Below are 15,545 nucleotides of genomic sequence, written 5' to 3'. Positions count from 1 at the left end.
TTTAAAATAATGTGATAGTATGCAAATAATCAACGCTTCGTAAACGTCGTAATAGTCATTCCCACTCTCTCCAGATGTCACTCTGATTGCGGCTCAAATCTAGTGAACTGGTCAGCGCAAAGGCATCACAGAAGAATCCTGAAAATCCGGATGCTGCCTACATAGGCGGCTCGTGAGCGTTTGAAACACAGCCAGTGACACCAGCACCACCGCAGCTCCAGCAGCAGCTTTCATCTGACTCGCAGAGCTCCGGGCGAACCGTCTGACATCGCAGGGTTGTTCGGTCTGAAAGACAGCAATCAGCCATTTTAGCCCCCGCGCGTATACCCATGCTAAAAGAACAAAGCTTCCATGTGGCACAAAGGCAAAAGACCGAGAGTTTCAGACAATAATAAAAACCTGCTCTTTTATGTACGCGAGTTCCCTGTTTCCGCGCTGAATTCTAGTAAGTGCCACATGCGACGATTGTAGGAATGTGGAGCATGGGATCACAACAGCCATTCACCTACAGGTGAGGATCTTTGTTATATTTATTAAACTATATACTTTTTGTGCTATTACTAAATTAGGCCCATGCATCATTGTTTTTTCTTATTATTTCTTGTTGTTGTGAGTTGGGAAATATAGCACTAACCTGAATAATTTCACTGACATATTTGATCTGAATGATTTTAGTGATTATATCTGTAGTCTATAATGTTGACTTGCCATCTTAATATTGATTGTGTCTTGGAGAAGCTCCATGTCAGAGCACTGACTTAAAAACTGATCAATTTATATCATAGTTTAGTTTAGTGAAAGAGAAGAGCAGAAGTTTCTTACGAAGGCAAATCATGAATCAGAAGGGGTCTTATTCACTAGAAAAATTGAACTAAAGTAGAAAAAAAGTTACTACTTACTGTTTAAAATGACTTGTTACTTTTTAATTACAAAAATATCTACTTATTCATAGGGGTCAAGACTGAGAAGTATTATAGCAATCACTTGCTGAATAACCTTGTACATGCACAGCAGGGAAATAGTCATCAGGGTAATAATCTAATCGTACATATTGTGATAGGAGAAATACAGTCACAGATATTGTATTTTGACCGAACACAGGCATGTATGCTGATGTGGACTGTGGTTTCATTTATTTGGATTTTAAAATATGTTGAAGAACCACTCATTCCTCATTGAGCATTCTTGTGTTTTACTGTATTGTCCTTCAACGGAACACTGAAAATGTATTTTGTAGCTCAACGATGTCAATGTTTACAACGTAGTATGTTTTTGTAGATAAAATATTAATATTTTCTAACCATTTATGATGCTTTAAATTGGCAGGGGCTGGTATAAGATTCTGACGGTATGATAACCTTGGATAAAAATATCATGTTTTCACGGTATTGTGATTACTGCTCTAAAATATATTCTAGGGATGCACCGATACCAGTATCGGGTATTGGGTCGATACTTGGTTAAAATACTCGTACCCGTATTGTACATGAAAGGCCGATACCAAGCACCGATACCACTCAACAGTAATTCACTACATGGATGTGATTTTTTTTGTCCTACCTGATTTCATTGTCTTAATGTATTATATATAATAGCTTAGTCCTTATAAACAATACGTTTATAAAATACATTATTAACGAATTTATAGGCAACAGAAGAATAAACCGAATATGAAATATGATCCTTGCATAATAATCACAGCTAAACAAGCTAGGATTTATTTTATTTCTAAACTATAAATAAAAAAATGAAAGAAATTTTAAGTAATGGAACATTATGTTAAAAATCTGAAGACTACAGGCAAAAGCACCTTGTCAGAGCTTAACATCACTGCAGTCACCGCGCGCCTGTCAGTTTACAGCTTCAGTTAAACATCAAGTAGCCTACTTTTTGGTTACCTGACCATATTAACGGCAGGACTCGTGATATGAAAGAATCGCACATAACGGTTTTATGCGTCCCCAATATGCAATGCCAAGAGAGTGACTCCATAAGTTAACGTACACTGCACACACTTTGTGTAATGTGTGAAGTCGTGGACGCATATCAGCGCAAGGATAACTCATGCTTTAAATCTCCATGCATAATCGTTAATAGATAAGGTCTGGATTCGCAGGGTTATCAACAATGTGTATTTTTGGCTTGGAACAGCCTTCTGTTAAAGATTTTTGTGTTCATCCTTGCTACAGGCAAAATATAAAAACAAACAAATAAACTTCATTGAAACCAAATCTATGAAGTATCGGTACTCAATATCCGCGAGTACACAAATTAAAATGCTCGTTCTTGTATCGGTTTGTAAAAAAGTGGTATCGGTGCATGCCTAAAATATTCTTATTAAATGTCTGGGTAAAAAACTAAAACTTTTTCTCCCCTTTGAACACAATATATTTTATTTTGAGAAACATTTAAAATATTTGGAGCAGTAAACATGTCAGGCTAAATATTTCAAATAAATCATTGACTTCTGCTGTCTTCATTAGTTTCAAAAACACAGATTTCTCTACAATTTAGAATGGCATCTTTGGATATCTTTTCTGCTGGAGTTCTCCTAAAAAGGGAAAAAAATGTAAATAAAAAAATCTTTAACATACCTTAGGAATGGTATTACAGAAAATGTTGGCGGTTTTAAGACCTTGACGTTTTAAAACCGCGGTATACCTTGAAACTGGTTATCATCCCATGCCTTCTACTGAGTTATTATTTATGAGTTTAGATGCAAAAGCTTCTACATGCTGTCAGAATACTTTTGAATAAAAAAAATAATGACTCAGCCTTTTATGTTTATGTTACATTATTTCAGTTTAAAGGCAGTGAAAAGAAACCTAATCGTCACCATAAAAGTGAAAATACTGAACCTACACAAAGGTGCTTAAGAAAATGTTAATTTTAGATGAAAAATTTGGCACTTAGAGGCATCTACATTTGCTTTCTTTGGTGAGTAAATTTGAAATTTAAAAATTTGTATGATTTTTAAACTCGCAGTTTAATCTAGAGCTGGGTGTTTTTTCTATGAAGGGCCAAAATCCAAGCTTGATTGAGAGCTGTACGCCAAAGGTAAATAACTGTTTAACATTAAAGTTGCCATGGGTAATTTCCTAATTGAATTCATAATAATTACAAATAAAAAGAAAAGTTTACTTCAACCGTATATATAAATGCATTATTTTAATATATATATTTTAATATTATTTATTTTAATATTATTTTAACAAACTTTGCATTGATTTGCATGTTGATATTTTCTGCTTTGTTTTTTTTTTTTTTTTTTAATTTTTTTGAAAAATCTGTTTCATTTACAACATTTAATTGAAACATTTAATTAAATTTTTTGTTTGTTTTTGTTGCTCAACAATATAACAAACAGACAAAAGGTTATATTAAAATACACATGAGAATCTCTGTTAAAGGCATTCCCCAACCCTTCCCAATAATTTTCCATCTGGTGGGCCAAATCAAAGGATACAAAGAGTCTAGTTTGGTCATCTCTGATCCAGAGGCATTAATTTCTTAACCTATCAAATGCAAATGTACATTATGCAATGACCTGGTTATTAGACATTGCTCAGTGTTAAATCTGTCACACCTCCTGTGCTTTTATTTTAGCTGTGCATCTAGTTTAAGTTGCCATGGCAGCATAAATCAACAAATTTTCTTCTGTGGTGATTCTATATACTATTTTAAATTGTGAAAGAGTGGATCTGCTCTCAGCTATCATAAATACATAAGAGAGTGAGAGAGAAGCTAACCAATATGTACCCAGCTTTGTGCTAAGTGAAAAAGCTCACCAAGGATTTTTTTTCACAGTTGAAGATATCCATGAGTCACCATATTTTGCTGCATGGTAACAAGCTGTCATAGCAACTGTAGCACAGATTCTGGAACGAATAACCGTGTTATTGGGACCAAGACGCTGAATTATATTCAATAATCCCCATGGAAATGCACAGGGCATGGTAACTGTGTTAATAGATTAGGAAGAACACGCTAAGAAATTCTGCAGCATGGAACCGTATCCAAAGCAAGTGTTGAGTAACTAAAAAGAGCGGCCTCTCTTTAGAACTGCTGTGATGCCAGATATGATGTTTCTTGCTCCTCAGCTTGGAATCATCTTGGGAGATGACAGATGGATGCATAGGGAGGATCGAAGCCTGCAAGCCAAGCTCTTAAACTCACCATGGACCAAGGCTTCAGTTTCAGCACGCTGGTAAGTGGCATTGTGGGTGGAGGAGGGTGGTGATTGTGGTGGGGGGACAGCTGATATTACTCGGAGGTGGGTCGCAGGGACAGAATGGTTTCCTCTGACTCACTCCCATTAGTATTCCCATTGCAGCTGCTCCGTCATTTAGATCCCTCCATCCTGGAGTGGGCGAGAGGGAAGCAACGGATGTAGCCCCCTTCACTTCCCCTTTTGGTGAATGCACCATTAAAATAGTCTCCTTATTCTAGCCAGCCTTCTGCTGCAAAAATGGCTTCTCTTACTATTGTTTCAAGTCCAAATATCTAAAAATTCTTAAACCAAGATTAGGGATGGGTATCATTAAGGTTTTAGCGGTATTACTACTTTTATCGATACCACTTATCGGTTCGGTACTTAAACGGTTCTCTTATCGGTACGTTTTGTAGTGCCTTTTTATGAAAGAAAGAAACTAATTGAACAGAATTACCAACACTTTGTTTTAACTTTGCACTTTTAATATAAAATAAAACTAAACCAACACCTGTAAAACAATTAATATTTTTTGCCTGTAAAAGAATGTACAATGGTTTGAAGGAAACTGACTCTCAGTTTTTAACCATTCTTCTGGATTAAAATTAACATGTTTGCCTTTTCTGGCAGAACTCGGGATCTTTTTGGTTTATTGTGCTCCCAGCAGCTGAAAACACCCTCTTTGAGTTGCAAAATGCAGTTAAATGAGATGATGTTTATGATTTTTCATTGACGCATTCACATAAATGAGTTAACTGTGTTTTGGGAGTTAACAATGTTTTTAATTCAGTTTTGGAGCATCTTGCAATGTTAAAATGAGCTGTTTTTGAATAATTTCTTAATAAGCATTGTTTGTTATTAGGCTATTCATAGCCTATATTTGTAAATACAGTAATGTAAAAGCATTCTTAATGTTTAAGATTTATTTAGACTACTGCAAATAAATACCGTTTTCATTGTAACCGAATGAGTGTGTTTATTTAACTATTAATATTAGACTTTTTTAGGTGATTGATTCTGGCATAACGATGTGGATGATGTAACGTTACCGTAAGTATAGGCAGTCAAAAACTTTTCATAGACATGAAAACTAACAGGCATATTAAATACAAAAGCAAAAAACACAAATTCTAGGAATTAAAACATCACTCAAGGCTAATACTTCTTGATTGAATAGGCTAAAAAGGAGCTTACATTTATAGATATAAAACTTTCCAATATATATTAATGTAAAACCCAAAACAAGGTGTTTTGATGAAGTCTTAAACAATGATTAAGAAAATGGATAATGAAAGCATTTTAAAAAAGCACTTTAATCCAAAAAATATTGAACAAAAGGACATTCCTAAAATAAGTGAGCTCCACTTTAAGTTGAAGCTTCCCAGAAAGAACAGGAATAAACGGCTAGACAGGAAATAAAGTGTATATATATATATATATATATATATATATATATATATATATATATATATATATATATATATATATATATATATATATATATATATATATATATTATAATCCTAATAATTATTTAATAAAATAGTTCTTTAACTTAATTTGTTCAGAAACCTTTAGGGTGGCAGGATAAATGATGATAATTATTTTATTTCAAGTCTGTAAGACTTATTTGAGTTAATATTTAGGTTATTTACTAAAGTATATCATTTAAATTGTTCATGGAGCTAAATGCAGTAAATAGTCTGTATAAAAAGATTGAAAATAAACCTGTGGAAACAAGGCAACCTTTATAACCAGATTATTTAACAAAACATGATTACTGCAGTAAAATATTTTAATATTTTTTTTGTTTTTTATTTTAATATTTAATATTTTAATAAGCATGTGTAAATGATAGAGATGGCATGAAAATTTTATTGTTTGTTTTGAAATTTGTGAATCGGAATATGTCCAATAATAAACCCGAAACCCACGTGGTTGTTGTCATGTAATGAACTCTGCCAATCGTGTAATATCGGTGTCGTCATCAGATGCTGCACTTTGATGCCACATGTGACAGTCACGTGGCGTCGGCGCAGCATCAATCCAGACAAAATTTCTAACCAGCATGCACCGCTTTAAGGCAGCATTCGATTGATCTGCGCAGCGATGCATGAAGTCGAACGCACCTTTTATTTGGCATTAGCATTTCTAATGTGAGATTGGCAACTGTGCAGACAAATATTAAATATCGCAAATTCCAAAAGGTTGGTCAGTTAATAATGCTACTGTTAGTAATATTTATTCAGCGCTAATTGTCCAGTACAGATAGCAGAACCGTTAACGTCAGAGCTTATTGATACTTTGGTCTTATGTAGCACCGAAACCGATGAAGTACTGAGTTTCGGTACCCATCCCTAATCAAGATGCATTTTTTTTGTCTATTCAATTCACCTTTATTTGTATAGCGCTTATACAATGTAGATTGTGTCAAAGCAGCTTCACATAAAAGGTCACAGTAAATAGGAACAGTGTAGTTAAGTTTGTAGTGTTTAAGTTCAGTTCAGTTTAGCTCAGTTCAGTGTGGTTTAATAATCACTACTGAGAGTCCAAATATTGAAGAGCAAATCCAACGATGCGCAGCTCTACAGATCCTGAACCATGCAAGCCAGTGGCGACAGCGGAGAGGGAAAAAACCTTCACTAAAGGCGGAAGTGAAGAAAAAAAACCTTGAGAGAAACCAGGCTCAGTTGGGCACGACCATTTTAATTTCTCCGCTGGCCAAACGTCTTGTGCAGAGCTGCAGTCTCAGTGGCGGAGACTGGAAGCTGGCCTCAGCGAAGACTCGTCTGTCTCTGGAGCATCATAGGAAACAGTCTCATGTTCTCCACTCTTCCATGACCATCGCAGTAGTTGTTCAGGATTCGGCCAGGTCCAGGATATGGAAACCTTGGGATCATCTCGTCGTTGGTCTTGGATCGAATCAGTGACTCTGCATAGTCTGAGGGCCTCGGGAAGAGTATCCCCAGGTGGAAATGGAGAATAAAGAAAATAATTAGCGTAGCTGATGTTCACAGTGTATATCAGCAAGATGCATAACCTGTGTGGAAGCCCCCTAAGTGTATGACTTACTGAACAGATAGGTCTTTAATCTAGTTTTGAATTGGGAGAGTGTGTCTGAGCCTCGGACGTTATCAGGAAGGCTATTCCAGAGTTTAGGAGCTATAAATGAGAAGGCTCGACCTCCTTTACTCGACTTTGCTATTCTAGGTACTACCAGAAGTCCTGAGTTTTGAGATCTTAAAGAGCGAGTTGGATTGTAGCGAGACAGAAGATTGGTTAGATAAGCAGGAGCTAGATTATTTAAAGCTTTATATGCAAGAAGCAATATTTTAAATTCAATACGAAACTTAACAGGCAGCCAGTGTAAGGAGGATAAAATTGGGGTGATGTGATCAAATTTTCTAGACCTGGTTAGAACTCTGGCAGCTGCATTTTGTACTAATTGAAGTTTGTTAATAGAGGATGCTGGGCAGCCAGCAAACAGAGCATTACAGTAGTCCAGCCTAGAAGTCATAAAAGCATGGACTAGCTTTTCTGCATCTGAGATGGATAGCATACTTCGTAACTTAGCTATATTTCTCAGATGAAAGAAAGCAGTTTTTGTGACATGGGAAATATGATTTTTAAAAGTTAAACTGCTGTCTAATATGACACCCAGATCTTTTATAGTAGAACTAACGCTAACTTTGTATCCCTCTAATTGTAGATCGAGTTGTGAGATCTGCTGTGTACAGGATTTAGGCCCAATAAGTAATAATTCTGTTTTGTCTGAGTTTAAGAGAAGATAATTGTTGGTCATCCAGTCTTTAACATCTTTAATACACTCAGTTAGCTTGGACAGATTAGACGTCTCGTCAGGTTTAGTTGAAATATATAATTGAGTATCATCTGCATAGCAGTGAAAACTGATCCCATGTCTTCTAATAATGTCTCCCAGGGGTAGCATGTATATTGTAAACAGTAAAGGGCCTAAAACTGATCCTTGAGGCACCCCGTATTTTACTGGGCTGATTTGTGAAGGCTGTCCATTTATATTTACAAACTGGTAACGGTCAGATAAGTATGACTTAAACCATTGTAGGGCCTGTCCCTGGACACCTGTAGACTTTAAGCGATTAATAAGGATACCATGGTCAATGGTGTCAAATGCCGCACTAAGATCGAGTAGAACTAATAGCGAGATGCACCCTTGGTCAGCAGCTAAGAGTAAATCGTTGGTTATTTTCACTAATGCAGTTTCTGTACTGTGATGAGCTCTGAAACCTGACTGAAACACTTCAAAAACATTGTTGGTCTGCAGAAAGGAGCATAATTGAGCAGAAACTACTTTTTCTAGTATTTTAGATATAAATGGAAGGTTTGAAATAGGCCTATAATTAGCTAAGTTGCTGGGTTCCAGTTGTGGTTTCTTAATAATAGGTTTAATAACAGCTAACTTGTAGGGATTTGGAACTAATGTCTAGTAAAAAATGTTTATTTTATATTTTTTTTTAAGTAAATTTAAACAAACTTTTTCTTCAAAACAAGCTAAATAATATGCCAGTGGGGATTATTTTGCTTGCCTTATGGAGAAATTTATGGAAAAAGTTTTAAATTTTTTTATTTATCTGAAAACAACACAAAGTGTTTTACTTGTCTGGAAAATGCTTCTTGATTTAAGAATTTCTGAAACAAGACAAAAACTTTAACTAAGAAAAACATATTTTTTTCCAGTGAGTGACTTTTAATTTGGCTCTCCATCAGCATTCACAAATGTTTAACTACATATTTTTTTTTAATCAAGCAAGCTGTCGGCAGACCCCTTATTGGTGTCCATCAGTGTCCTGCTGCATGTTGATAAGATGCCTGCTCTATTCAGTGACCCTAATACAGAGGCTCTGTTTAGTCATTAGTATGGGAGCTGGAAGCAAGCTCAGCGTGGGTGTTCCGGTTCGCTCAAGCTGGGTGATGAACAGAGCTTATGTTGTGTGCATCAGAGGCTTGTGATGTCTTTTGGACCAAATGTTCTGTTCTGCTGGCGTACGGGCCAGGGACTGATCTTAGTTCAGGCATTTTTATTTGATGGCGCTATAATGTAGCTTGGCCAATTGAGTCATCTTAGTGTCAGAAATCTAAAAATCAAGTCAAGTCATCATGATTTATTTAACAGATTATGCAAGACAGATTCAAAGCAGTATAGTATTTCACACTGGTAAGCAGAAAAATTATAGAATCAACCACTGATTATGAAGTCAGTTTGGTTGTTTTTAAGTTAATTTTTTATAATTTCTTTCTGTATTCAATTTCAATGCTTAAAATGTTTAAACAAACTGAACAGACAGTGAAGACACTCTAATTTCTATGTGTACATGATATGACAATGAGGCATTATACAGTAAATTACAAATCCATTTCAATTGCTTTTATAAATGTTGCAAAGTTCAGACAAAAACAATGGTATCATTCAGCTCAATCAGTATTGAATGTTGACTGGGTTCAGTTTGACCAGCATTATAAGCAGTTCTTCAGAACACAATAGTGTCATTATTTAGCTTGAATCAGTTCAATAACAGTGTTAACCTTGCATTACTTGTATTTTATTTTGGAATAATCTCGAATCAGCAATAAAACAGCTCTGCACAAGTCAAAGTTTCAAATGTTCTTTTTAAGAGTTCACACTTAGCTGATGATTGATTATAGAGCTTGTTTGGCATGCTGTCCCAGAAGAGAGCCCTAAGCTCCCTCCCATTTGCAGGGCGATAGGGGAGTTTGAGCTCAGGTAGATCTCGAGAAGTCCCCTGCTGTAGTAGCTAATAAACAGGTAGTGATTGCTCTCAAGAGATAACTACTTACTAGGAGCATGTCTATGGTGCCGATTTGGATTAGTCAATTAACTTAAGTTGCATGTTATTGGACTGTGGGTGGAAACCGGGGAACCCGGGGGAAGCCCACCTGAGCACGGGGAGAATGTGTAAACTCCGCACAGAAACATGAGCTGGCTTCGTAAGGACTAGAACCAGTGACGTTCTTGCTGTGAGGCAACAGTGCTAATCACTGGGCCACCGTGCCACCCATCTAGGAAAGGAGGAGGAGTAGGGGTGGAAGGGGATTTTTCAAAACGATGATGGCTGTTTTATGGAACTTAGGGTATTTATAGTGGCTTGGGAATCGTCTGATTGGTGAATCATAAATTGAATAATGCAGGACCAGCCGCAAGCGATCCTAATCACGCGATCCTCTCGAAATTAGTTTATAAATAAACTTCATTTATCCAGTAGTGTCAAACCAATTATATTGCTGAGTATTAAGTTTCCTTTCAATCCCAACCACGCAAGGAAAAATGTAAATATGGAAAGAACCCCAAACTATTTTCAGGGTTCATACGATCCTGGAAAACCTGAAAAAGTCATGACATTTTGAAACGGCATTTTTCAGGCCCGGAAAAGTTTTGGAAAAACAAATAAACCCAAAATGTTTCGGTAAAGTCAGAAAAATTTGTTTAACAATTATGTGTACTTGAATATATTTGAGATGAACAAGACTTATACTTGACAATATATTTGATGGGTGAAATAAAGCAATAAATTAAAATCAAAAGCAATTTTAGCATTGCCTCGCTTTTACTCCCTTTCACCATAATTCAAGGTAAGATACTGTGGGTGCTAAAGGCTAATTTGTTCTAATCTTAAGTTTTGTGAAAACACAAGCCAGCATTATAAAATTTGCACGCAGACAGCAAGATACTTTCTAAAAACTATTTTACAGATATAAAGATAAATATAAACTACATGGATTGTCACATATATTTTGATATGCTGTAATAAATTTGAACATGCATTTTTTTCTCATTTACCTACCTTAAAGTTTTGGAAAAGTCATGGAATTTTAGTAGTAAAAATGTGTATGAACCCTGTATATCACATGTGTTCATTTGAAGGACAGTTTTCCTCTGACCTGATGAACAAACATACGATTGTGTTTGGATTCAAAAAATCATATCAATTGTGGACTGATATTATTCAAACAGAAAAAGAGCTGGGAAAAATCATGGAGGGCTATTTCTTCCACCTTACCTTCATCAACAATAGTACTTTATACTGGATAAAAAGCCCCTTTTGGAGGCACGGTGGTTAGCACTGTGGCCTCACAGCTAGTAGGTCGCTGGTTCGAGTACCGGCTGGGCCAGGAGACATTTCTGAGTGAAGTTTGCATGTTGCAAGTTTTTCGGTTTCCCCCGCAGTCCAAAGACATGCATGCATGCATTCATTCATTAATTTTCTTTTCAGATTAACCGGAATGAACCACCAACTGTTCCAGCATATTTTACATAGCGGATGCCTTTCCAGCTGCAACCCATACACTCTCATTCACACACATACACTACGGACAATTTAGCTTACCCAATTCACCTACAGCGCATGTGTTTGGACTGCGGTGAAACCCCCATGAATGAATGACACTGCTTTGTTCTCATGGCTTTTTCTGTCTGCAGAAGAAGTTAGCAGCTGAGCCGGATCACACTGATGTCACTCTGCCTGCTGTGGAGCGTGTGCGGGCCCTCAGCAAAATGGGCTATAACATAGAAATAAACGAAGACATCGCCCCGAGACGCTACTTTCGCTCTGGTGTGGAGATGGAGCGTATGGCAGCTGTTTATCTAGAGGAGGGCAGCCTGGAGAATGCCTTTGTCCTCTACAACAAGTTCATCACGTATGTTTTGTTTTGTTTGATTTAGATTTTCAGCTGTGTCTTAAATGTTATTTTTCTTCAAATGTTTTATCATAGGGTGCATCAACTGAATAATTAATGACTTTCAATTTTCAAGTTCTTTTATCAATAATTAACTTTTTTTACTTTGTACAGTTTATTTGTTGAGAAACTCCCCTGCCACAGGGACTATCAGCAGTGCAACATCCCTGAGAAGCAGGTGATAATGAAGGTAAGCCCCTGGCGTGTTGATCTCAGGAACTGATGGAGCCCTGTGGCGCTCAGCCCACTGTAAATCTGATTAGCATCACGCTCAATTACTTTGGCTGGAAGACTTGTCAGGCTCTCAGCTGCTCACATGGTGGGTTTGCCTTGTGTGGGCACATGTTTTGCTTTCGCTTCTGTTAGCTGAACTTCATGCTAATCATCCTGGGAAACACCACTTCATCATTATTTTTGTACATTCAGTGATTTCCTGAAGCTTTAGCAAAGTGCAGCTGTTTGTTGATTTTCATAAGATCTATGCGCTGCCTTAAAAATATGTGATTTATATGTGATAAATATATGTCTGAAGTTTATATCAATTACATGGTTCTCTGGCATACTTGATTCAAGTCAGTCATTAAAGGGTTGGGACGTTCCAAGACATATTATTGCCAGACAAGAACCACTGAAACTAATGACACAGGCTCATCCAGGTACTTCAAATCAATGTTGTCATTATATGTATATGTATATGTATATGTATTTATATATTTATATATATATATATATATATATATATATATATATATATATATATATATATATATATATATATATACACACACAACAATTCTGTTTGGTTCTTGAATCTGATTGGTTGACAGCCATACGATATATATATTAAATAGTATCTATAATATAATTTATCTATTTCTATTTTATTTATTTCTAAAAATATTTATTTATTTAGTGTAATTTCTGTCACAGACATTAAATTTCTTTTTTCTTTCCTGAGGGGTGATTATGAATTGACTGATGGGCCGGACCAATATGTCTCGCAGGCCGTATACGGCCGGAGGCTGGACATTCCCCACTCCTGTTTTAACTCGGTCTCTCTCTTTTGTATGTTGTAGTGCTGTATTTATGCCATCATAATTGTAGTGTATTGAATGTGAGATGGTACTCTCATATCAGGAATGTCTGTATTTTGTGTTGGCCACTCCTTGTATAACCCTGAGTTACTTTTTGGTTGGCCATCTGTTTATAATGAGTCTCCTGTTTTCGCCACTGCAGACAAGGTCAGTAAACAGAAAGAAAGGAGAAATGCATGTGTTTAACATTTTTCCCTATCGAAAACAACAGTAATCTGGTAGTTTTTGTGTTGCTTTGGCATTTTCAGGGATAATTATTGTGATCTCCCTATTGCAACAGAGAAATACAGGTAAATCTCTGTAGACTGATGGCATTTCATGCCGTTCAGCCTTATAATAAAATGTGAGCAAAATCACCTGTTTTTCTAAAAATGTCTAAAAATCACTTTAGACATTATGCTAGAAAAATCATTCAAATACTGGCTCTAAAGTGACGTTTGTGAAGTAGCTACTGTTTCTGCTGTTCTGACGTCAGCTGCAGATATGAATGAATGGCTAAAGAAAGTAGTTTCTTTTACAAAAGGGTTTTTAGACTTTCCGTGTTTGATAAAATTTTTTATACACACATCTATCCCGTCAAACTGTTGTATAAAAGCAATATCACACTCGTAGCAGTGCGATATGGCTGATCTCTGGTGGGACACTCAGGCCATGGCTTCGTGCCAACGCACACCTTCCACCAATACCGATATACAGCGATATCGCACGAGTGTGATATTGCTCATCTATATATATATATATATATATATATATATATATATATATATATATATATATATATATATATATATATATATATATATATATATATATATATATATATATATATATATATATATATATGCTTGCCTTGCCACTGCTTTTGACTGTTTGGCACCGGATTGTGACTGAATATTTAATGGGTTTGTGTAGCTCAGAACAATGTTTTGTGTCTAATTTTTACATTTTGTGGAATGAAACGAGTTTGATAATACATATTCTGGAGATTGCTTTTGCCAAATGAAGCCCTTCCGGCTTATGCAGAAGCTGCTAAAAAGTCTTTTTGGGGTTGTATTCTACAATAACAAGTGCCTGGAAGTACATTCTCCCTTACTTGATGATATTTTTATTGATATTATTGATATAACTTTATTGGTTTATATTGAAGCAGAATTTGTAGAGCGCTATTGAGTTATCAGTTTTGATTTTGTCAAGTTTGGGAAGATTAAGTGCTAAATATCTGCTGAATGTTTTTTCATTCGCTGGCACTAGCATATAAATAGCTTCTGTTTTATCAAATAAGCTGCAAATTCTAAACTAATGATTTAAACTGATGTTTTCTCGTGGTCCTTGAAGGCAAAAAAGATGAGCAATTGGTTTAAGTGTCTCTCTTCCCAGCTTTAAAAAAAATCATTATGTCCCTGAAAGCATTAGCTAGCACATATTGATCTGGTATTCGCTGTCTGTAACAAGACACCTAATGTTTTTCTCATTATCTGTTCTTCTGTGTTCAGAAATTACAGGAAGTGGCTTTTCCACGCAAGGACCAATTAAAGCGACTTCTCCATGAGAAATACAGCAAAGAACACGGCGAATATCTGAAGAGTCAGGTATATTTGACACACTTTATTCACAGCTGAATTAATACCTGTTAGTTAAAGTCATGCATTATTGTGAATAGAGATTATACTGTGTCGTGCAGACTCAAGCCATGGCCGTTGACATGTGTGGTGCACAACTGCAGAAGATGTCTATGCTGGAGGAGGAGCGGCAGCGTGTGGCACAGCTCAGGAAGATGCAGATCGAGTCTGAGCAGTTCCGTTACTTCGAGGACCAACTGCGTAGACAGGAGCTGGCCAGTCGGAGGGATGAGGCTGGCCCCAAAGTGCCTGAACAAACTGACGGGTCCTGTTTATCCCAGACCCCCAGAAACCATGTGCGCCTTGACCCCAATCGAACCAAACAAGCAGCCCCTGTTCCCAAACCGGCAGCCACGTTAGCAGCTGTACAAAGTAAGTGTGTTGATCATATTTGCTTGAAGTTATGATTTAATATTCTTCTCTATAATTAGTCAGTTGTCTGTTTTCTTTTCTATTACTAATGATTAGTTCACACATACATTTAAATTCAGGTATTAATTACCAACACGCATATCGTTTCAATACCATAGACCTTTATTTGTCTTCAGAACTCAAAGTAAGATATTTTAGATGAAATCTGGGAGCTCTTTCATACACCATTTACAGCAATTGAACCAAGTCGTTCAAAGTCTAGAAAAGGAACCAAAGACACTAGCCCCTTTCCCACATACAGACCATTCCGAAAAGTGATTGGCAATTTTGTGGAAAGGGATCATGTGTAAACAAGGCTGTTTTAGTATGCCCCAAAATTTTAATATGTAAAATATTTCAGCATACCAAAAAGGTTTTAGGATGGTTTGTTTATGCAAGTGAGACAAGTGTGGTGCTAATTGACAAGAGAAGGCACTAATAACATTCCATGCACCATACTAATCAAGCAATACAACTATT

The 15,545-nt window shown here is 36.3% G+C and overlaps 1 protein-coding gene across 1 annotated transcript in view; it reads left to right on the top strand.

The window, feature by feature from the left end:
- The first annotated feature begins 326 nt into the window (after positions 1-326).
- The window catches only part of LOC130238653 (AMSH-like protease), a 40,470-nt gene continuing 25,251 nt past the window's right edge, over positions 327-15,545 (top strand). Inside the window, exons 1-6 of the mRNA XM_056469736.1 lie at positions 327-511; positions 4,101-4,207; positions 11,685-11,902; positions 12,056-12,131; positions 14,529-14,624; positions 14,717-15,026. Coding sequence (XP_056325711.1) covers positions 4,178-4,207; positions 11,685-11,902; positions 12,056-12,131; positions 14,529-14,624; positions 14,717-15,026 — 730 coding nt within the window. The 5' untranslated portion in view covers positions 327-511; positions 4,101-4,177. The remainder of the gene's footprint in view (positions 512-4,100; positions 4,208-11,684; positions 11,903-12,055; positions 12,132-14,528; positions 14,625-14,716; positions 15,027-15,545) is intronic.

Source organism: Danio aesculapii, chromosome 12 (genome assembly GCF_903798145.1).
Source record: "Danio aesculapii chromosome 12, fDanAes4.1, whole genome shotgun sequence".
Taxonomy (NCBI): domain Eukaryota; kingdom Metazoa; phylum Chordata; class Actinopteri; order Cypriniformes; family Danionidae; genus Danio; species Danio aesculapii.
This window is presented reverse-complemented; position numbering and strand designations above follow the sequence as displayed.